This window comes from Phoenix dactylifera, chromosome 6, assembly GCF_051530095.1.
Source record: "Phoenix dactylifera cultivar Ajwa chromosome 6, Ajwa_hap1_PhDact_Kaust_v1.1, whole genome shotgun sequence".
Lineage (NCBI taxonomy): Eukaryota > Viridiplantae > Streptophyta > Magnoliopsida > Arecales > Arecaceae > Phoenix > Phoenix dactylifera.
In genome coordinates this window covers 24,915,167-24,937,882 of record NC_143195.1, presented here as the reverse complement: position 1 = coordinate 24,937,882, position 22,716 = coordinate 24,915,167, and the positions used below count along the sequence as shown (strand labels likewise).

Genomic DNA, 22,716 nt, shown 5'->3' with positions numbered 1-22,716 from the left:
CTCCTCAAATTTGGAAGAAGATCACAAACCGTCGCTACCACAAGGGACTTATCCAGCGCTATGATGGACCGTTCGTGGTGGTGAAGAGGATTAGCAATATCGCCTACCGGCTCGCTCTTCCGGAGAGGTTAAAAATTCATCCAACTTTTCATGTTAGCTTTCTAAAGCCTTTTCATGAGGATGTTGATGCAGCAAGAACTCATCCTAAAAGAGCGCCACCAGAATCCGAAAGGAGTATGCCACGAGGGTCAAGAAAATACTTGACCATCGCACGGCTGGAGAAAGTTCATCCAACCGAAGGTCCGAATTTTTGATCCATTGGGAGGGTGAAGAAGAGGCCGATGCAACTTGGGAGAAGGCGGCAAACGTTTGGCAATTTGAAGACATGGTGCAGCTCTTCCTCGAGAACCTTCCGACGAGGGCGTCGTCAAGCTTTGGCACGGGAGGATTGTCACGGCCCTAGTCTGGGGCGCACGGCATGCGCGCCCAGATGGGCGCACGGCCTGGTGTTCGGGGCATCATGCGGATGAAGTTGAGACGCGCGGCATAGTGGACCTAGGCACATGAATGGGCGTGCGGCATGAGGTCTTGGCACGTGAGGCGCGCGAGCATGCGCGGGCGTGTGCAAAGTGCGCGGGGCATGCGGACATGTGCGGGTATGCGCAAGTTTTGGCACGGCATGTGCGCGGGCGTTGGATGCGCACAAGTGGGAGAGCACGAGCAACTACATGGCTGGATGGCTAAGGCATGGTGATAAGGGTGGCAAAATATGACCCGACTCGCCAACCCGACCCATGTTCGACCCGCCATAAATAGGTTTGGGTTTACACTAAACAGGTTCGGGTCATAAACAGGTTGACCCGTTTAACCTGTTTATTAATTGGGTCGAAAACAGATTTAAGATATCTGACCCGTTTAACCTATATAACATGTTTAATAACCTGTTTAATATATGGGTCGGGTTGGATAAGGCCCTTATCCACAGTCCACAGCCCACAGCCCACAGCCCACAAGGATCCGTTTAAAATAATCTCCCCATGGGTCATTAGGGTAGTGGTGCCCTTTTTTTTTGGTTCGATGCTTCGACCTCTCCGACTCTCCCTCTAGTCCACCTCCACCCCCACCCTCGAGCCCGCCGCCTCCGACCCCTCCGACGGCGCCGACGACCCTCCTGCCTCCCCGACCGCCTTTTCCGCCCCCGCAAGCCGGCCCCCTCCCTCCCCTCCTGCCGATTCGTCGCCGAGCCGGTCGCTGCCCGATCCTGCTCCTTCGTCGGCACCCACAAGTACGTCGCCCATGAGGTCGCCGCCGGCCGCTCCCACAGTCCCATGGCAGCGCTGCGTCCTCCTCTACGAGCTTCTCTACGGCCGGATCCGAAGACTGAGAGGTATGAAACCCTAACTCTAAATCTCCTCCAAGGATCCGGAGCTTTGTAGCAGAGTGCGGAAGGGGCGAGCGCAGGCAAACCCGATAGTCCAGGCCGAGAGGCCGACTGCCGCCAAGAGGAAGAGGGCTCAGCAGTGGCGGCTCGGTGCGGCGCTGCAATGGCGGCACAGCGGCGGTCGCGGCAGATCTTGAGGCGGTGGTTCGACCGGTGAAGCTCTGGCGGCGACGCGGCAAGGAGGAGGCCGTGGCGGTGCGGGGTGGCGGCTCGGGCGCAGCCCTGGCGAGGGAGGCCGATCGGGGAAGAAGATGAGCAGGGAATTTTTTTTCTTCTCCTTTGCAGCTTTACCCTCCCGCTTCTCTCTCTCTCAGTCTCTCTCTCGTCTCTCTCTCTCTCTCATCTTTTCCCCTCCCATCCCCCTAGCCGGCTAGCCCCCACCCTTTCCTTTCCTTAAACAGGTCGGGCCAGGTGGCCTATTTATTAAACAGGTCGGGTTCAAGTTGTAATTCCTGACCTGTTTAATAAATAGGTCGGATTTAGGTTTATAATTTTCTGACCCGACTTGTATCTGACCCGACCTGTTTATGCTTGACCCGACCCGATTGCCACCCCTACATGGTGAGCCTCGGCAACGTGCTGAAATATGCGCAGGACATGAGCGTGCGCAGCCGATTTGGTGCGCGGCATGAACTTGCTGGGGATATGTGCAGCAACCGCATGTAGGGAGACGACCGAAGCATTACAGCACAATGCTCAGCAAGACAGCAAGCGGCGGAGCTTGTGTGCGCGGGAGAAAGCTAACCAAGTAGACTGCTGGGCGGACTGCAACAACAGCAGGTTGCTGAATTGCAGTGGACAACAAACATCCATAAAGACAGCTGGACTTTGGGCAGTAGCTTGGAAGCCAACGTGGCAACCAATTGGGATGCTGATTAGGCGCTGATGTGGCGACTTTGACCAAAGGTTATGCTGGGTCAAAAGGTGGTTGAAATTCTGTTGGGCTGAACAAAAATTCTAGTTGGCTAACTAGAAGTGGTTAAATTGGTTAGCTTATGTGGCACCTAGCTGGAGCTTAGGTGTCTATATATAGGGCATTATAGCTCTCATTTAGGCAGGACTCCAGAGAAAACTCCAGAGAGAAGTGAAGTTGGGTTCCTAGTGTGCTACTCTTTGAGTGAGAAAGAGAGCTTGAGAGGGGATGTTCAAGAGTTGGTCCTAGAGTGAGAGGAAGAGCCAAGTGTGGGCTCGAGTTCACTTGTAAGGAGCTCTTAAGTGGAGTTTCGAAAAGGGAAGTGAGGTGTCCAAAAGTTTTGTAATCTTTTTTTAGTTCAATAAAAGGAGATTCTTCCGTTTCTCTCCATTCTGATGTTTGGTTATAAAATGTTTGCATGAAGGATGATCTGGTCTTGGTGAAGACTATTAAATCAAGTGCATAGAAGGGAGACAGAACCTTTGCATGCTTTCAGGCATTGGGAAGGCTGGCTAAGTCTAAGACTTAGCGAGTGGGCAGATTTCTACCCGATGACACTTGCCATCCATCCATCCACCGGAGAGGACGAGAAAAATCGAGAAAAAAAAAAGCCACCGCCATCTCCATCTAAGAAAGAGGCCAAAACAATCACTAGTCTCCATCGCCTCCATTCTGTCACCGTGTTTCTCCTTTTTCTTCTCTGATCTCCGGCGTCGAACACATCATCCCCATTCCTCACTCACTCCCGAACCGATCGCCAGCGAACCCCCCCCCCCCCCCCCCTCCCCCCGGGGAAAGCCGGCAGGCATACGAACCCTCCCTCGCGTCGTCGTCGTCGTCTGATGGGAGGCGGGAGAGGCGTCGGCGTGGCTTATCTCGCCGGACGCGGGAGCTGAGATGCGGCAGGATCCGTCGGGAATCCCCTCGTTCCTCGACGGTGGCCGTCCGATCCAGGAGTTCGACAACCCGGGGCCCTTGCTGTTCCTTCCCTTGCTTTTCCTCCAGGGAGGAGGGATGGATCTGTCCCGAATCGGCGAGAAGCTCCTCAGCTCCGTGCGCTCCGCGAGATCTCTCGGGCTTCTTCCCCCGGCGTCCGATCGTCCGGAGGTACGATATTTATGACCAGCTTCTTGTTCCGTTGCTTTGGTTTTCGTTTCGTTTTTGATTTGCTTAGTGGTAGCTGCATTATCCGCGAAATGGTAAGGGTTTGAGCTCGATTTTCACGCGCCAGTAAAAGAGTGGAGACTCATTTATTAAAAAATTCGTTTTCTTGGAAAATTAGTGTTGGGTATAAAAATCTGGTCTTTGATGGAGTGAAGTACTCTAATTGATACCAACATTTGTGCTTGATGAGCTAACGTGGTCCAATAACCCCCAGGAAAGCATCTCAAGTGTGCATCAGGCAGACCGCCCACCACTTCTCTGTGCATTGATCTGCCAGGGGTTGGTTGCTAATCGGATTCATAGGACCGCTTAAAATATTTGAGAAATTCTGACAACGAAAAAAATTTGGACACTTGATATGTGCTGGTGATTGCATCATACGGTGTAAGCATTGATACTGGAGCTAGCAACTGCTGAAAGCATTGAATCTTGTTAAGGAAAGACTTGAGCCAAAGTATTGAACTTCAGATGGCTTCTTTAATCATCATCAATGAATAATTTTCAATGCATCAAAATGTTATTTCTCGAGCTCCTCCTATATTTGCTTGGATTGCTTACTACTCAAACACATGATAGTGTTCATTCTGTGACTATGCATTTGGTGGATTGTAAAGTTTGGAGTCCTTCTAATACACTTGACGAGGGGTTGCCATGTTGGTTTCTTTCCATGCAAGCAAAGAACGGGTAGTGAACGAAAAATATATGCTGTATCGGGGGGGAAAAGACAGGTGCTTTGCCAGGATTTTGATTGGCTCTTCCCTTCTTCATCCAATTTAATGAAAGGGGGTGGTAATGGATGTAGAGACAGCTAGAGCAGCTTGAGCATTAAAACTTTTCTGAGGTATTCAGGTTTGGGTATTTTCTAGTTTTTTGGTCCTTTTTCGTTTTTTTCTGGGGTGGGGTTGGGGGGGTGGGGGTGGTTTATGTTGGAGGGAGGGCGGGTAGATCAGTGCTCATTCATTTGATGGACTATAGTTGCAAGAATTCTTCATTATTTGGTGGAAGGTGGTAGAAGTTGAGGTTTACAATTGTTTTCTTTTTGTCATTCCCCTGAGGTGAGGGATAACTGGAAAAGTGCTATCCTTGATAAGGAGGAGCTCAGGGAGTTGAAGAATTTTGGAGGCAAACTTTAGTGGGTCATTTATTGGGAATGAGGCTAGAATGCAATTTGTTATGTAAACTTGTCAGGAGAAATTGAAGTCTCAAAGGTGTTTTGGTGAAGTAAAAAAAATCTCTTTAAGTATTGGATTGTTTTTTTGTATGTTTTTTTTTTGGTGGCAGGGGGAGGGGGAGGGAGGTGTTGTGGAAAGGATTGTTATTAGTGAGGGGAGGGGTGTAGTCGGGTGTTGGAGCTATAGGGAACATACAGTGGTAGGAAAAGGACTAATGGTACAAAATTGAAGGAACTCCTTCTACGTTCACTTCCCATTTTGGTGAGATTCTCATTCCATGGTCTCCACCTATTGGCTAAAAAGATCATCTAGTATTCTCAAGTATAATTGGGAACAAATGTTTTACAGAACCAGTGGAAATAAAAAGGCTTGTCTTTATGAGAGTTTGTATTGCATTTGATGTTAAAGAAGTGCTCCATGCGATTGGCTGTCAATTTTATAATGGAGAACTAAAGGGGCTTGGCGGATTGTTAATAGAAACCAATAGTTTGCAAGGAAGTGGGGCATATTACCACTTCATTAAGAGATGGTCAACCTCACCTATTGGGCCGTGAAAAAAAAATTTATTCAAATGCGGAAGGAGGATAAAGACCATAGGACTGAGCAATGGGAATCTTTCAACTAAAACTAGTGATGAACTAGAAGTCGAGGTAAGTATAAGAACTTTTGGTAAGGTTTGTAATAATTGTCAACCAAGCAAGTAAATTTGTTGTTTGATCATTTATTAAAGGGGCACCGTGCTTGTGCTCAATGTTCGCTGTCTCGGTACCGGACCCCGTACCGGTGCCATACTAGCACAGTGTCGGTATGGTATGGTACATAATTTTTTTGGCATTCCGAGTGTTGTTACGTCACCGGTTTCGGGTATTGGTACTGAACCGGTATGGTATGATACGTTTCGTGCCACCTGGTTCGGGCCGGTACGGCATATCTTGATATGATGGATCTGGAATGCTTTAAGAGTTTAATTAAAGACTGTTAAGAAGCATGTTAATTGGAAAAATTCCTTGGAGTTCATAAAAAATGGGCAATGCTAGCATTTAGGTGAAAAGGTCACTCTTAGTGAGCAGGAACTTCTACTTAGGGTGGCATACTCTCTTTGGAAACTTGTGTTCTAACCCGCTTTTGAAGTGTTTTCTTATTCTTATTTTTTTCAGAGATCCAGTTTACCTATACTGAACCCACTCCTGCACCTGCCCTCGCCCCACTTCTGACAAATGAAGGTACACCACTAGATTAGGACTTTAAAGTGAGGATTCGATAGCACATATGTGGTATGTAGGGCACATATGTGGGCACATGTACAGTTTGTATGTTTTAATATTTAAAATAAATAATATGTAACCTAAATGATAAATGGTTGAAGATTACAATTTAATCTATAAAATTCAGAAAATAATAAAAATTAAGTATGCAAATTCACACTTATTTGAATGCACATTCTAACATGGTATAAGATGCTAACCTAATAAAATGATAATATCATGAATCACTTTTAATATGTAAACCTTTCTTAAAGTACCATGACAATAATGAAATTTAAAGTAACAGATCCACAAGTTATTATCATTCATTAATGAACTCAAAATATAGACAACAAAGTAAAACATAAGTTGCAACAAAGTATTGTTAGAAGCAGGGTACGCTGAACCGGTACCGGTAGGCATACCAGTCGCCTACCGGACCGGTTCGAGACCGGTTTGTATTGGAACCAGTCCGGTACGAACCGGTCTTTGTTTATTTGATTTTTTTGGGTTCACGGACGCGCGAACGTGCCCGAAATGTTTTTTTTTGGTTCGTGTCCGCCTTCGCTCGCGGATGCGCCAGAGCTGGCTAAATGCCACTCTGTGGCATTTATGGCCCATGCGGGGTGATTCCGTGCGCCATGAAATTGCGCCGCGCGACTGCGGGCGGAAACGCGCAGGGGGGACCGCATGCCTCAACCGCAATGGCGCGCAGGCGCGCGGCCCTGCGCGGGCGCTCTGCCTCGAGGGAGCGCGTGGCCCTTTTGGGCCACGTGGTCTCACACCACAGCACGCGCGCTGTGGTTTAAAATCCACAGTGCGCGCTGTGGTTAAAAGAAAAAAAAATTGGTACCGGTGCTAACCGGCCGGTTCGCATCGATACATGCCGGTACGTGATCGGTTCGCAGCCGGTACGCATGTGTACCAGTCAGTACCAGTCCGAAAATAGTTGGAACCGGTATCCACGCTGTCCGGATACCGGTTCTAGGTCGGACCGATCGGTACCGGGCCGAATCGGCCGGTACGGATCGGTTCGGTAGACCATGGTTAGAAGTCTATAATAAGTTTAAACTTTGAAGTACTTCATAAAGAAAAATGACAAAATATAGGTCGAGAACAAGGTTTAAACTTTAAAGTACAGACTTCATAAACAAAAATAATATGACACATGGTAGTTAAAGTATGGAAGTGCATACGTAGTATGCTGTTACATATGTAGCTGCATATGTGGTAGACCGGCACATATGTGGCTAGCTAGACATATGCAGCCTAGTGCATTAAGCGACCTAATATGGCCTATGCAGTGCAGTCCAGAGGCTACCTCTGCATATGTGGCCGAATAAACCACTTTCTAAAATGTGGGATACAAGTGATCTATGGATAGTAGAGGAAAAATGGTGGGTAAGAGGAGCAAATTTCTTAGAGTAACAGTAACCAAAGGAATTTGATGCATTTGAGGAGTTTCTTTAAGGTTGTTGAGTGAAAAATAGGTGATATTGAATTCTACATTTGTCATGCCTCCGACTCGAGGTCGTGAGCCAAAGGTCGCGGCAACTGCCGCATACTCATAGAGAACTCTCCTCACGAGTATGCAAGATATCTCAACATGATATCATAAATAAATAGCAGAATAAATTTAAATAATCAATATTCAAACTTCAATTTAAATAATTAAAATCAAATTTTAATATCTCACAAAACCAACAATATTTAAAAGATCTTACATCATACTTTAGTCAAATCTTAATCTAAATTAAAAATATCAAATTCGACCTCTAGTCACTCTTCTGATCATAATCCTATGCCATTTTAGTTCTTAGATCTGTAAAAACAATAAGATATGGAATAATGAGCTAGACAGCTAAGCAATGTACACTTTAATTAGATTAATCAGACAATAAATTAAATAATTATTTACACAAAATAAGTATATGGAATTCATTAATTCAAAACTAAATTCTAATATGCAACATTATCAAAACATTACGTATGCCAAATTCAATCTTTTTCAAAATCAAATTTTGATCATAAATCTAAATTCTTTCAAAACATCAAATTTATATCGACAACCATGAACTATGACCACATCAAAGTGCTGTCACATAACTATTAATGACAGGGTATCAAAGTGCCAACGTACAACTCTACTAGCAGGATATCGAAATGCCAACGTACAATCCCCACTAGCAGGGTATCGAAATGCCAACGTATAATCCTCACTGGCAGGGTATCGAAATGCCAACGTACAGTCTCTATTAGTAGGGTATGAAAATATAGTCTAGCTGCGAGTCCAAATTCGTTTTGAATCAAAACTCTTTTTCTCAAAACCATGTTTAATTCTGCAAATCATAAGATACATAAAATCATATTTCGAAATCAATCGAGCATAATCCATATCAAAATCAATACGTTCGATCAAGAATCATATAGTATTTTAAACAAGGCATATATAATAATAAAACCAAAGTCCGCAATCTTGATATCGGGTACCGTATCGGTACCTTACTGATTTGGTATAGTACGGTGCACATTATGTACTAAAATAGCTTTTTAACTATTTTTTTCAATTTTTATTTCGGTACGCCTCAATATGGGTCGATATGCTTCGATACGGGTTGGTACGTACCTCGGTATGCCTCAATACGGGGCGGTACGGGGCTTGTACCGATTCAAAATTGAGTTTCGTACCGATTTTCTTCTGGTATGGTACGGTATGCCCTGTATCGAGCACTACGGGGTGGCACGGCAGACCTTGAATAAAATATTCTGTATCAAATTCATAAATCAAGAATAATTCAATTCAGAAAATATCTATAATTTGCCGATAAATCTAGAAAAAGGGTTACATTACTTACCTTTTGAACGCAATGCAACTAACAGATTCAATAGTCTCGAAAATCTCTCAAAGTCTAATATAACATATATTTTTTTGTTAAATTTTCATCATAATTATTTTAAAAATAAAAATTCTAAATTCTAATATTCTCACAGGGCTGACCAAATAGGAGTGCCCGACATCTTGGGTTGGTCTAATCAAGATGAAACTCATCTGATTATGTTTGAACTAGGGTATAGATGGTTCAGTAAAAATTAGAGGTGCCAAATTTAATGGTGTTTGGCAAGGGCCGGGGGGGGGTGCAAGTTGCCTAACGATCCTAGATCAAGACCTTTCACTAGAGCTGATCCAAAAGTCACCGAGAGACGTCCTCACTGGATTTAACAATTCTAGAGGGAGAGTAGAGAGATAATCTAGGTAGAGAGAGAAACAAGAGAGAGAAAGGATGGGGAAGAGAGAAAAGAGAGAGAAAGCGAGAATATGACCTCTCTCTAGCCAAGGAAGGAAAAAAGAGAGAAAGGGTGGCTGTGGTGGTGCCTGGGGTTATGGGACCCACGACCGGCCAACAGGCAGCCGACAACGCCAAAACTCATAAAAGAAATAGGAGTTTTAACCCCTTAAACCATGGATCCAATGCATCCCGATGGCTGGAGCTCCGGCCATAGCTTCTAGCCACCGCAGGGGATCGAAGAAAGCCTTTGACGATAAGTGCCGACGATGGAGGCAACCAAAATCGGAAGAAAAATTGTCCAAAAATAGGGAAAACAGGGGATTGCCCTTTTTCGCCAAAAATATGGCAATCACCAGCCGAAATCAAAGCTCTAAGAAGTTTGAAAGAAAGAGGAGAGAGATAAGTCAAGGGTGTCGAGTTCGACGTTTGGAGAGAAAAAATAAAGAGAACGCTGCTGGTGAGCTCAAATCAAGGCTGGATCTCCGGTAGGGGTGAGAGAGGAATCGGGGAGGGCCTCTAAATAGGCCTGGACGCAACCAGAATTTGATTTAGAGTCGGATTCTGTCTGGTGATTTCGAGGAGCAAGATGATTCTCATCGGGAGTCTCTTCCCAGATCGAATGTGCGCGACACGTGCATTTCTTCTTCTTTTTTTTTTTTCTTTCTTTCTTTTCGTTGGGACAAAATGACTGGGCCGGTCAAGTGGACCGGGCTAGTCTACTGGGTTATACAACATTGCTATGCTATTACCTTAGCAAGTTTCCTTGCTTGAAATAGAAAAGAGTGGAATGCTTAGTAGAGGTTGATGACCTTGAGGATGTGGAAAACTTTCCAAAAGGTCAAGACTCGAACTTTGAAATGGAGTTGCTTGAGTTGGACTGGGTGTAATCATGCTATAGGTTAAGAGAAGAACACTTGAAATGGATAGAGCTTTCATTGATCCATCATGCCTGGATTGATCCTAGAGCTGCCAACTGAGATATAAGTGGTCATTTGCCCTTGGTTTTGTGCCTGCACCCTCTCTTTAGATATTTGAATGCCTAAACCAAGCATGCTGATGTTAGAACATGACGAACAAAGCTTGGCAGGAACCAGTCAGGGATAACCCAATGTATATACTTATTAGCAAACTGAATAGTCAAGAGTGCTTTTGTTAAGAGTGTCAAGCAGAACTACTTGAGCTAGTCTGTAGAATATTTTGAAGCGTAAGGAGCTAACTGTAAAGATGAAGAATTGAAGATGAAAGATCTATAATATGACAGAATCTATGCTGATTCAAAAAGCAAAATTAGACTGGACCAATAAAGGCACGCTCAAATTCAGACTTCTACCATGTTGCTCGAAAGGCAAGAAGGAATTTGAATCTAAGTAGAGGCCTTGATATGGAAGATCAATTCTTCATGCTGGAATGAGAGAGGACAATGAGGAAGTGACTTTTTTTTTTTAAACCAGAAATAACATTAGAGTCTTGGGATGGGAGTTCTTGGAAGAATTTAAGACAACAAAGAATCTAACAAGTGATACTGAAGAGTTGCTGATAAGTCTGTTTTTTATGGTTGAAGTTTAGAAAGTAATAATGTAGGCTGATAATTGCAAAGCTTCATTTCTGGATGGTCTCTTGGCTGGTATATTTAAAGCTACTTAGACAACTATCAGAAAATGACTTTATAAGAACTTCGTTGGACTGTGAGGGCTTCTAGAGCAGATAAATCACACCCCTGTAGTGCTGATTTCCAAAGGCAGAGGCGTCAACTTATTTCAGAATTTCTCTTGATAATTTTGTCTAAAGTACCATCACAACATAATTTACTTTTAAAATATAATGGGTGCTGCGCTAGTCAAAGCAAACCTGCTTTCACAGTGGGAAGGAGTATAACTGCCAATATCTTTCTTATCTCCATGATGATCCAGAAGGTTAAGAGGAGAAGGTACTAACTACTGAGATAGTGCTAGTTTCTATCTCAAGATGGATATATTGTGGTCTATGATAGAGTAGACAAAGGATTTGATACTATAGGTGCTAAGAAAGATGAATTTCAATAATAATGGATAACATGGTTGTTATAAAGCATTGGGATACCCTCTTTTCTAATACTGCTGATTGGTGGAGTTGGGGAAGTCTGCCATGTTAATTGTTGTTGGGGACAGGAGGATCCAGTCATCCTAAACCTTTTCCCCATTGAAATGAGTTTTTTCAGAATAAAGGATATGACCCTGATTAGGGTTACTTCATGGTGCTAAGGGTAGCTATATAAATTGTATTATGATATTCACTGTTGATTGGTTTTTGGGCTCGTATTTTGGATAGGAGACCAATTGGGAATCCCCCTTTCACTCGAGATGCTAGACAATAAGAGTTGTTCAACTTGGATGAATTTGATTAGAAGTAAGGTTCGCCGAACCGGTACCAAGAGTTATACCGGCCAACAACCAGACCTGTACGGTACTAGTACGTATTGTACCGAACCGTGGCATAGTGGAACTAGAGGAGGGAGAGGGAGAGGGAGAGGGAGGAGGGAGAGGTAGAGGCCTCCAGATTTGACGGTGAAGATCGAGAGAGAGAGAGAGGATTCACCGGGCTAGGATGTCATCGTCGTCATTGGACATAGATGGGATGTTGTCGGCCGAGGTCATCAGAGGATAGAGGTTGGAGAAGGACGCAGGAGAGGGGGAGAGATGGGAGGCGGGGCTTCATAAGGGCTTCGAGCCATTTGACGGTTCCAGACCAGGCAACGGGGACCTTAAGAGAGAGAGAGGACTCAACTATCTAAGACATTGTCGAAGTCGTCAGATGTGGACGAGACATTGTCGGATGGTGGCTAAGAATAGAGGCCGTTGGAGGAGGTAGGAGGGGGAGAGAGAGAGGGGAGGCGAGGGTTTCGACTTTTGAGGGCATCAGGAGTGCCAGAGGTCTTTGAGGAGGGATTTAAATTTTAACTCGATTCAACTAATCGTATCGTGTCGGTAATGGATCAGTCCGGTTCGATACGCCCTGAATCGGCTGGTTTAGTAGGATTCGGCGAACCCTATTTAGAAGCAATTTGAACCTTGGTTCTATCATTTCCTTTTAATGGTAGGTAGATATTTGCTTGTAAAATAAGAATGCTATATTGGATGAGCAAGTTTCTACTTCAAAATGGAATTGTTCTTGTTAAGTGGGAGGTTGTTTGCTTTTCGAAAATTGAATGGTAGGTTTGAAATAAAAGGATAAGAGATGTTGATTAGGTTGCTTTTAAAATTTTTGGAATATGATGACAATGAACCAAGTCTATGGGTTGAATGATTCAGGAAAATTATTACAAAGGTGATATCTGGATTTTGGACTGTCAGGGCGTTGATCCTGTCATTTGGAAAACAATGTTTAGACTAAGACATTGCTAGCATATCACTTTAGTTATTATGGGAGATTGTGTCATAGTTGAAGGAAGAGCCTATCATGGACAGAGCCTGTATGTTTATACAGGATGGTTCTTGGGAACTCCTCTCAGTTTCATCGAACATGAATCATGTCTAAAACTTGGTGAGAAGAGTGCATCTTCCATCAAACCCTTCCCAAAGATGAACTGTTCTGGGAATTAGAGAATGAAGGCCAGTTTTCACTCAGACCTGTTTGGTTTATCTTAGTATTATTTGCAAACAAGGGGTTGAATGATGTTTATTCATATGGTATGGGTGGACAATTCTGAAATGTTTGTTTGCTGTTTAGAGAGCCTTTCATGTAAAGTACTTAACTCAAAGGAAGCTTCAAGAGAGGGGATTGCGGTGTAATCAGATAAACTGGGAAGATAGCGAGCGACTCTTCAATTTGGCATCCAGTAAATGGATGTCAAAGAAGATAAAATTGCATATAATATGACAACATGTGCTGTTTATGTGCTGATTTTGTAAGCCAGGAAGTGGGATGAAAGAAATGTAAGATTCTTTTGAAGGAAAGTTTAGCACAAGATCAAAGGGTTTAGAATGATGGATGATCAGGTGAGGACAACAACAGAGCACTATTGGAGGGGGGGGGGGGGGGGTCTTCTCTGTGCCAGGATGTTATGTACAGACAGAAACAAACAGCAGGAAATTCTTGGGAGGCCGTATTTCAGTCGGGAAGAGATTTAAGGGCACTGTTAAAGGCTTGGCTGTCTTTGGCTTTGTGGATTGGATTCACATAGTTTGCTATTTGTATGTTGGATATACTTGGACATATGCCGCAGAAAATAATGAATTGAATATTTACTAATTCTTGTTTTCTTCTTTATATTTAGGTCCCTTTGATTTCTTCTAGTTTCTTTGTTTTTCTCCCAATATTATTAGGTTATCTTTTTCCTTTTTTTAACTCACACTCTTTTGTAACTCCAGTACTTGCATATTCTCAAACACAAGACAGTTTTCTGAGTTGTTTAACGTGTTCTTTTATTCGTTGCTGCAGGTTCCAGCTCGAGCAGCAGCAGCAGCTGCTGCTGCTCGTGCTCTAGCAGGACTTCCCCCACATCAAAGGATTACCCTTCCATCAAATTCTGAAGAATTGGTTTCAATCTATGGCATCAGATCCCAAGGTCAGGTCATAGAAGAGCTTGAGGAAGGCTTCTATCATGAGGTTCTGCTTTTCTGAACCTTCTTTCTTTTATGTTCTGATCCTAAATAAGGACTGTATGGAGGCTAACTTTAGATCCTCATCCTATATTTTGATGACTTTCATTTTTTTTTATTCCAGATTTTGGAAAATGATCGTTGCGTATTTGATGAGTTTATATGCTTAAGTTGGGAGAGGAAGTAGATTTGAGAGCAGAATCTGGGGAGAACATGGAGATTTTAGTATTTAAAATGTAAAAGCAAAGCATAGGCATTAAATGACATTAATAATCATAAAATTATTGAAAGCACGTCATTTGATGTCTATGTTCTAAGGAGATACTCATCAATTTTTTTTTAAGAAAATGATTTGTAGAAATTTATACAGTGAATATAAATAACATAGATTTTTGATAGAAATATGGTAACAAGAAAAGAAAACTGATCAAAGAGGGTAATGGGAACATTAATAAGTTGATTTGGGAGTGGAATGGAATTTAAGTGTCGGTGTCCTACCAAAGTTGAATGTTTAGTGTCAGACTACTAAACTATGGGAAGAATGGAAATTTAAGGAGGTTCGTTCAATGGAATTGATGCAATGCTGCTTGAAAGAGTGTGCAAGAAATGTTGCAAATGAGGCGTTGAGTACTAACATTCTCCATCCATCTAATATTGTTAGTTCATTATGCTGTAACTATATAGTGTTTTATCAAGGTTCTAGTTCGTGGAGGTACCTGAAAAGATTTCTTGTTTCTTGTTTGTAATTATAGGAGATAATGATTGCCATCTCGTACTGAACCACCTAGTTCGAGGTATACTAACCTGTAACATGTTATAATCAGGACTAGACGGGGTTTTAGATCGGTACAGGCCCCGAACTAGTCCATAGCGGTTTGTAACGGTCCGAACCAAGAGGCATCGCCTTGTATTGGGATGCATACCATTACCGACTCGTGTCATCTAGTTTCAGATGATATCGTGATAAAAAGTGAGAAAAAGGGGTCAATGGCTATTTCGGTATGGAGTTTGTACTGTACCGTACCGACCGTACCATACTGAACTGATAATATACTAGTATGGTATCCGGTACTGAGATCACAAACCTTGATTGGAGATGTTTCTTGTTTTTAATTATGGGACATGTTGAGCATTTATATCTTAGTGTGTAGAAAATTTTGTTTTATTTTTTATTTTTCTCTCATTTTTAATGCAATTCTTATTGGGTAAATGTAAATTATGGCATTTTCCCTCTGCTTTTTAATGCAATCCACAAAGAATTATTATAATTGTCATGGTGAGCCACAAACATTTAATTTTAATTTTGCAAGATTGGTGATGTATGCTCATTTATATATGACAGCATTATCACCCTAGATTCTAAACAGAATCTTCTGATGCTTTTGCTGAATTTTCTTACATGAGTTCATTCATTTGTTAAGAATAGTGTTTTTTTTTTTAACATCCTATAATTCTTTTCTTTAGTTAAGAACAAGCATCTGTAGGTACTAGGGTTATCACAAGTGTAAGAACAGTAAATACTTATTCAACAAGCACCTTGAAGATTGATAAAGGGCGTGTAGTTGCAAAGTTTGATAAAGTTTAGAAGCTTAAGGATATAGAAAGTGAGGCATGGACCCCAACTATATGTGCATGAGTAGTCTCAAGAATGTAATGATGATCTCTCAACAACCCTACTTAATGTATGTGTCAGGACATGATTATCAAGGTGATGTACTGTGTCAACAATGCCAGACTTTAATGTGAGAGATGCTTCTGCATTATCAGAATGAAAGAGGACTTGATGGAGATTGCCGAATTAGTTGTAGGCCTTAGCATTCAAGTATCTATAGCTGCAACAACACTTCAGGTTGATGATGCATGAGGACACAGGTAATCAGGTTGTCTATGAAGCAGACCTAATTCTAAATTTAACCTTTGAAGAGGTGAGGGTGCATGATACCACATAATAGATTGAAAGATGTGGAGGACCTTGTTTATCAGAGAAAGGGGGATGTCAACTGCTTTGCTAACCTGGAATTTATAGTTTGGTCGAGGAAAAGATACAATGCTTACTCGCTTAGAAAAGTCGTATGAAGCAGAGTTCAGATTTCAGATGCAGATATATGGCCAACATATAGCAGTTAGAGGAAAATAAAGTTGGTAGTACTGCAAATGAAAGAAAGGTATTCTATAGAGGGATAGAGGGGAATGTGAAGATGGTCCAAATGAAAGTTCCAACTATTTGCATGGGCCTAGACATGTGTTGGACAAAGCACACGATTAAGAGAAATTGAATTGAGAATAAAGAGATTGGTTAAATGACTCTAGTTTATAAATAACCATGGAACATATTAAATAATTGGAAGTATGGGCTTATTACTTGTATCTGAAGGAAAAATAATGGATCCATGTTGAGAGACAGATAAGTGTAACAGTTGCTGATGCTGACTCTTAGGGCATGGTATTTTGTCATTCTCCTTTTTGACGGTTGCATTTGCTGGCACCATGCTGCGAGGTGAAACTACATGTATATGAGTTTTATTTTATTTTGCTTGATGTTGCTGTTGGTTCTTTATATTGTTTTTCACAGCCAATCAAAGAATCCCTATGCCCAGACACTTTAAATTTCAATATTCTTCTATCGGTATTATCAGGTTTCTGTATGCTTTGTATGAGAGTTAAATTGGTTCCAGCATCTACTGCAATATCTCGATGTGGTTTTTGTTATCTTCTGTTAACAGCCACCGCTTGCTTATGTTCATCATTCTGATATTTCACAGTTTTGTTTTCTAAGGAAGAAAAACAGGATATTACCTTGATGATGTTGGTATTTCTGTTACCACTGCACATTTTCTCAAATTCAATTTCCATAATCATCTACTTCCAGGATTTTGATCCAGTGAGGCATGTTCTGGAAAATATTCCATCTGAAGAAAATGATGTTACCTATTTTGATCAGAAGGTTAGTATATAGACTATTTAAGGTGAATGTTTACACTTATTTTGTATTTCATCTATATAGTTATTTCATCCGTATAATGTTACTATTATTACTGCTTTACTTTTTTTGGGTTTTCCTTTCCTCCAAAATTTTTTTCTTTCCTTGTTAAGATCGTGTGAATATCCTCGTAGATTCAGTTGAATATGTTATTATAATATAGGGCCAGCTTTACTTAATAGTCCTTGAGTTTAAAAGGTTTCAAAGTGGTCCTTCAATTTAGTTAAGTGGTTCAGTGTGGTCCCGTCATCCATCTTCATTTACCTGGGCTCACGGGATGCCATCTTATGATGGTCATGTGAGACTTCTAGTGTGAGGAGTGGTTTAGATGGAGAGGGGGATTGGGGAGAAGAGATGAGCAGGGATGGAGAGGAAGGATGAGGAGGTTTAGAGAGGAGGAAGTGTTGGAAGAGGAGGAGATAGTGGGAACCGGTGGGGCTCGGGATCAGGTTAGATGGAGTGGAGGGATGAGGATGATGGTAGGGTTTAGAGAGGAGATGGTGAGAGCTGGTGGGGATTGGGTGCGACTCGGGACCAGGTTAGATGGAGAGGAGGGATGAGGACAGCAGCAGGATTTATAGTGGAGGAGGAGGACGTGTTGGAAGAGGAGGTGGTGGGAGTGGATGGAGGCTCAGGTTGGACGGGTTAGATAGAGAGGAGAGATAGAGAGGAAGGATGAGGACGACGACAAGGTTTAGAGATGCGGAGGAAGTGTTGGAGGAGGAGGTCAAGGGAGTGAGGAGGGATGAGAGGAGAATAGAAGGCATTTTTTGATAAATAAGCTATTCTTGTGGGCATAATTGTCCTTTATGATGGCATTTTAATAGCATTGGATGCCAGATGGGGCTTGGGACCACATTGAACCACATTGAAACTTTTTAAACTCGACCCTAAGCTGAGAGGGTGTTTCAGTAATTTTCCCTATAATATATGATATGGTTGTTTGAGTTGTGAAGCATGCACCTGATCTTCCTTTGGTAATTTTTGTCATATTTCAATCTTTTTTGGTCTTCTTTTATATGTATCATGGCTAGCAAGAACTAAGAATTTATTATTTATGCTAAAGTCCTTTCTTTCAACATTTGTGAAAATGCTTTTCTTGATATGAGATTAGTCATGTGTTACTACAGTCCACTCTTAGATTGGCCCAGCTTGATAAGATAGCAGAACAGTTATCACGTCATGTTATGGAGCATCATGAAGAGATGGGTATGTTTCTAATCTGGAAGCTAGAGCCAAGAATAAAAATATCTTATTATATCTGATTAAGTCAGTGCCTGTTGAATGTGATTTTCATGTTTGTTTTCAGTAGCAAAAGACCCACTTTTATACAAATATTTTCTGCAGAAAAGAAGAGTTGCCTTTTTTAGAATCTATGACAATTATGTTTTTATTTTACTGTGATGCAAGCACCACCAGCATTGAGTGTAGAGATATAATGCATATTGCAAATCCTCCAATTTCAATTATCTTATACAGTATATTTTTATTGACAGAGTATTTTCCTTTGTCCTATTAATAACTGTTGTATACGGTGGTTACCTGGAGCAGTTATCTGATTTATTCCCTACATCATATTACACAGCTTTATGTGAACCAATTAAGTCCTGGAGACTGTATCATTTTGTCAGATTTATAGTTGATCTTGAATGGGAATTTTGTTTAGCAATGAAAGAATGCAAAGGTAAAAGATGAATTCACTTTTGTAGACTATGCAATTTCTCAATAATTATCAGATATATATTGATTTGAAATTTCTAGGACTTACCATAGTAGTGGACTGTGCTAAATTATTCATGATGCTTGTTCCTCAGTCATGAGGTAGGCTTCAGTAATACTAAAACAAATTAAATTTCTCCAACTAGGTGTTGGCAATTTTGGCATGATTAATACATGGTCAAAAACGAAAAATGTTTTTGTTTTTTATATGAATATACACACATAGACATTCATCTCCCTGTATATATTTATTGCATTTGTGATTTTTCACAACTCAGCCTTGACTCACTAGAGAATTACGTTTGCATCTTTTTTGAATGTTTTCCTTTTTTAAATATCTTATTAAAGAAGATAGGAAAAAATTAACTTGATTTGTAAAAGTTGTTCCCATATGTAAGTTATAAGGATTGAAGTCATCAAGCGAAGCAGGGCTTTAAATATGTATCCCAGAAAAGATGCAAGAAATGGAGTGAAAGGGGCTGGTGGTTAATGGAGGGTTTTCTAAGGAGCCAGAGATGATGCATGTATTTTTTTTTTTTTTTTGCAAGGTGATGGTGTCTGGTTGGTTGAGAGTCATTTAAGAATAATTAGGGGGTTTCAGGGGTGGTGGGTGAAAAGGAAATAGTTTATTAAGAAATGTATTTAAGTAAAGGTTTATATAATATTTTTTAGGGGTGTGTTCAGGGCCAGGAGATGCTTTAAAAGTTGAAGTTTTAAGCATGGACAAGCAGTGCTTGAGATGTTTTAGAGAGTAGGTGGAGAGTAAGCAGATCTATGTATCTTAAATTCTTCAAGCACACTCTTCCCTCACTGCTTTTAGGGACTATAGCTGAATCATAACCATCCAACTATGTGATCATCATTAATCCGATTGATGCTTGGGGGTTCTCGAGGCATACATTAACCTTCAAATTCTTAAACGCAACTTGCATATCTCAAATAACATTTTTTGGCTACTTGATATAACTATAAAAGAATTGGTAAGGATTACTTTGCATGCAATAAACTCTATTAGAAGGTATCTTAGAAAAGAAAGAAAAACATATACATGCGAAATTATGCTCGTCAAAAGCACTAAAATGTTCCATTTCATAATGTTACTAGGTTGGTTGATGCATCATGTTAACTAGTTTCTAAAGAATTAGCAACATATTTGTGCCAAATTCATATTAATACTTATATTTCGTTAAATTATTAGTGCATAAAAATAACTTTATAAAAATTTCCACATTGCATGTTCTTTTAGCACTGTCAATCGAAAGGCAAACTAACCTTTTTAGATACACAAGATAACTTAAATACAAATGAAGAAGTGTATTCGTATATGGGATGGGTGTTTATAAGGAGAATACTTAGATATAAATGAAGAATAATTATATTCATGAATGGGATGTGTATGCACGTGTGCACATTTCTAGTCTTCTATAAGTACCTATGTTATTATTATGCTGACAAGCAGGCTGTATTTTGCTATTGTTTTTGCAATCATCTTCAACCTACTGGTTTTGAAACTGACGAATGAACTCTTAATTATGTAGTATCACTCCTTTTCTTCAATAATTGACTTTAATCTTTGTATCATTAGAGTGCCACATGGATGGAGTGCGCTCAAGAAAAAGAAGATAACCCCTATATCACCATAAAATTAAAATGCACTTGGAATCTATTCCTTCCTGTCTGTACAATAGCACGTCTTTATGATTTTGAATCTAGTATATTCTCTGTATTTCTAAATGTTTATTTGTATATAAATTTAGTATGGTTGATGATTTGAATTTTATAGTTATATAGCATACTTTATACGTTATTACACGAAACTTCCATCCATTTTGCGTCCACTTGATGCACCGGTAAAAAAGCTCCAAAGTATTTAACTTTTTGTTTGCGTGCATTCTAGTTATTGTCAGCAGGGTGGATCCTCAAATTAAACTTTCTATCATTTATTTGTATTAATAGGATTAGGGCTTCAATCCTACTAGCTAATTTTTTTTTCCTTTGTTGATACATGAATACTCTTGCTGTTGACACACATGCATACACATAGACAATAGTATATGGCATGGTATGCCATATCGGCCCGAATTGGGCTGAATTTGAGCCAGTACGAGGCGTACCATACTATCTCGGTTCGGTACCGGTACCCAGTATGGGCTTGGTATGCCTAAAAAATTTTGTACTGTACTGATATTGTGCTAGTGTCGCACTGGTACGAAGTCCGATACCAAGATGGTGGACTTTGGTATATGGGCTAGAATTCTATTGATGTAATTTGGGTCTGAATCCTGTAACTGCAAGTTATATTTCAGCCATTCAATATGGGGTCCACACAGTTGATCTTGACAACATCAAAAATGCCTAGAAATCAGAAGTTGAATGTTAGGAGGTTTCTTACCTTTGGATCAAGTGGTCATTAAATGATTGGTACTGGTTGTGCTATGTTAAAATTATACATGATGGGCTATTCAAAACATGTATGGATGGAAATTCTTTGATTGTTACAAACCAACATTATATCAATTAATTTACCTTACATAAAAAGTTCATTTTTATTTCCATCCAATTGTTTAAATAATAAATTCCAGAAGAAAACTAATTTATGTTTTTTAAGTATTTTAAATGTTGTAGAACATGATCCCTAATTTTCAATCTAAATTTTAATGGTCCATCATGTAATTGACAGTATTTAGGCTCAATTTTTCATGAAGATTTCTAGCTTGATTCCTCTCTCTCTCTCTCTCTCTCTCTCCAGCCCCCGCGCACATCCACCCACACACACCCACATACCCCTCTGTAGACACAACACACATGTTGGAACCCGCATAAATATAAGCACATACATATGAATACGTATGAACTCATACATATATGTACATTAAATTCATACAAAAACATATGTTGATAAATGCATACACATATATGCACATGCACATACTTTTAGATGCACATATTCTTAAATATTATATCCAAGGTTCGCCGGACCGACCGTACCGACGTACCGGTGAGCATCGGTACCGGTACGGTACGGGTTCGGTACTAGTTGAGACGTGCTTGTCCGCGGCCCCGCGCACGCGCGGACGAAAAAAAAAAACAAACAAAAAATAAGGTTCAACATACCTTGATTATATCGTTGTGTATTTATATATAAAAACAACATTTATGAAATCTTTTTTCATGTTTACAAATATATGCAAATACTCACATACGTGTATATATACAGAATATCCATAAATATATATATATATATATATTAAGCATATATATTTATATATATGCATGCATATTTGGATATATGGCTATATACAGGATCGCTTTAATGTGCATGAGACATGATTTTCAATTAAATCAAAATTTCTCTATTTGTTTTTTCCATAATTTTTTTCTTCTTAAGTTTATACCAAGTAAATAAAAATCATGATTATATGGCTTTCTGAAGACATATGATTGTTACTTGTGATATTTGTTATTTCTTGGATTGTTTTGAGAATTTTCTTACTTTGTTCTATTCATTGATTTTCTCTTAATCTTTTCTTAAGTGCGAATCGAGAAAGTATGGAAAGGCCGAGATTAAGAGGCTTCATCTGCATTGAGTGTTTCCATAAATCGAGCTCATCTTCCGAAAAGCGGATCGGCAGAAAGACGATGACTTTGCTCGACTCGAGATATATATAATATCTCTTACTTTCACTTTTGATTTTTGAGCTTTCTTGAATTCCTCCTGAACTTTTGCCAAATTTTGGATATTTGCAATCTCAAATCCCATACCTTTCTAGGTTATGAGCCATGTAATTATGCCCTAGCGAAGAATTGCATGCTATCTAAATCAAAGATCCACGCTATTCATCATATTCAACAACCCTTAAAATCATACTTTTAAGCACTGGTTGGCACAACATGGTACGACATGACATGTATGATGCCAGTTCCTTATTGGCATGTAACAGTGGCACGGTATTGGCCAAGGTTTGGAGTCGTGGTATCGGACACCATACTGGTGTCTTATGTGGTGCATACCTAAATATTGGCACTTGGTACATGCGGCATTCAAGTCTCGGCACCCAACTGGTGCGGTATGAAACCGTATGCTCTGTACTTGGCAGTACTGTTGGGGATAGCAAACCATGCTATTTGCAATTTACTGGCATGGTACTAGGCCAATGTGTAACAGGCACTTGCACATCTTAGCGCGACACAGCAAGGCCTAGTATGTAGCATGCTAGTG

At 40.6% G+C, this 22,716-nt stretch overlaps 1 protein-coding gene across 12 annotated transcripts in view; it reads left to right on the top strand.

The window, feature by feature from the left end:
- Positions 1-2,830: 2,830 nt before the first annotated feature.
- LOC103719549 (uncharacterized) overlaps positions 2,831-22,716 on the top strand; it is a 69,193-nt gene continuing 49,307 nt past the window's right edge. For 4 of the 12 annotated variants that reach the window (XR_016395743.1, XR_016395741.1, XM_089923918.1 and 1 more), the window contains exons 1-5: positions 3,018-3,461; positions 13,638-13,805; positions 16,668-16,742; positions 17,909-17,987; positions 18,364-18,462. Coding sequence is in view for 7 of the 12 variants with exons in the window: in XM_089923918.1 (XP_089780044.1) it covers positions 3,252-3,461; positions 13,638-13,805; positions 16,668-16,742; positions 17,909-17,987; positions 18,364-18,462 (631 nt within the window). In the remaining 5 variants the exon portion in view is untranslated. Of the gene's footprint in view, positions 3,462-5,769; positions 5,914-13,637; positions 13,806-16,667; positions 16,743-17,908; positions 17,988-18,363; positions 18,463-22,716 lie in introns of those variants that run through there. The other 8 variants (XR_015987916.2, XM_088723430.2, XM_089923917.1 and 5 more) reach the window with 7 other exon arrangements.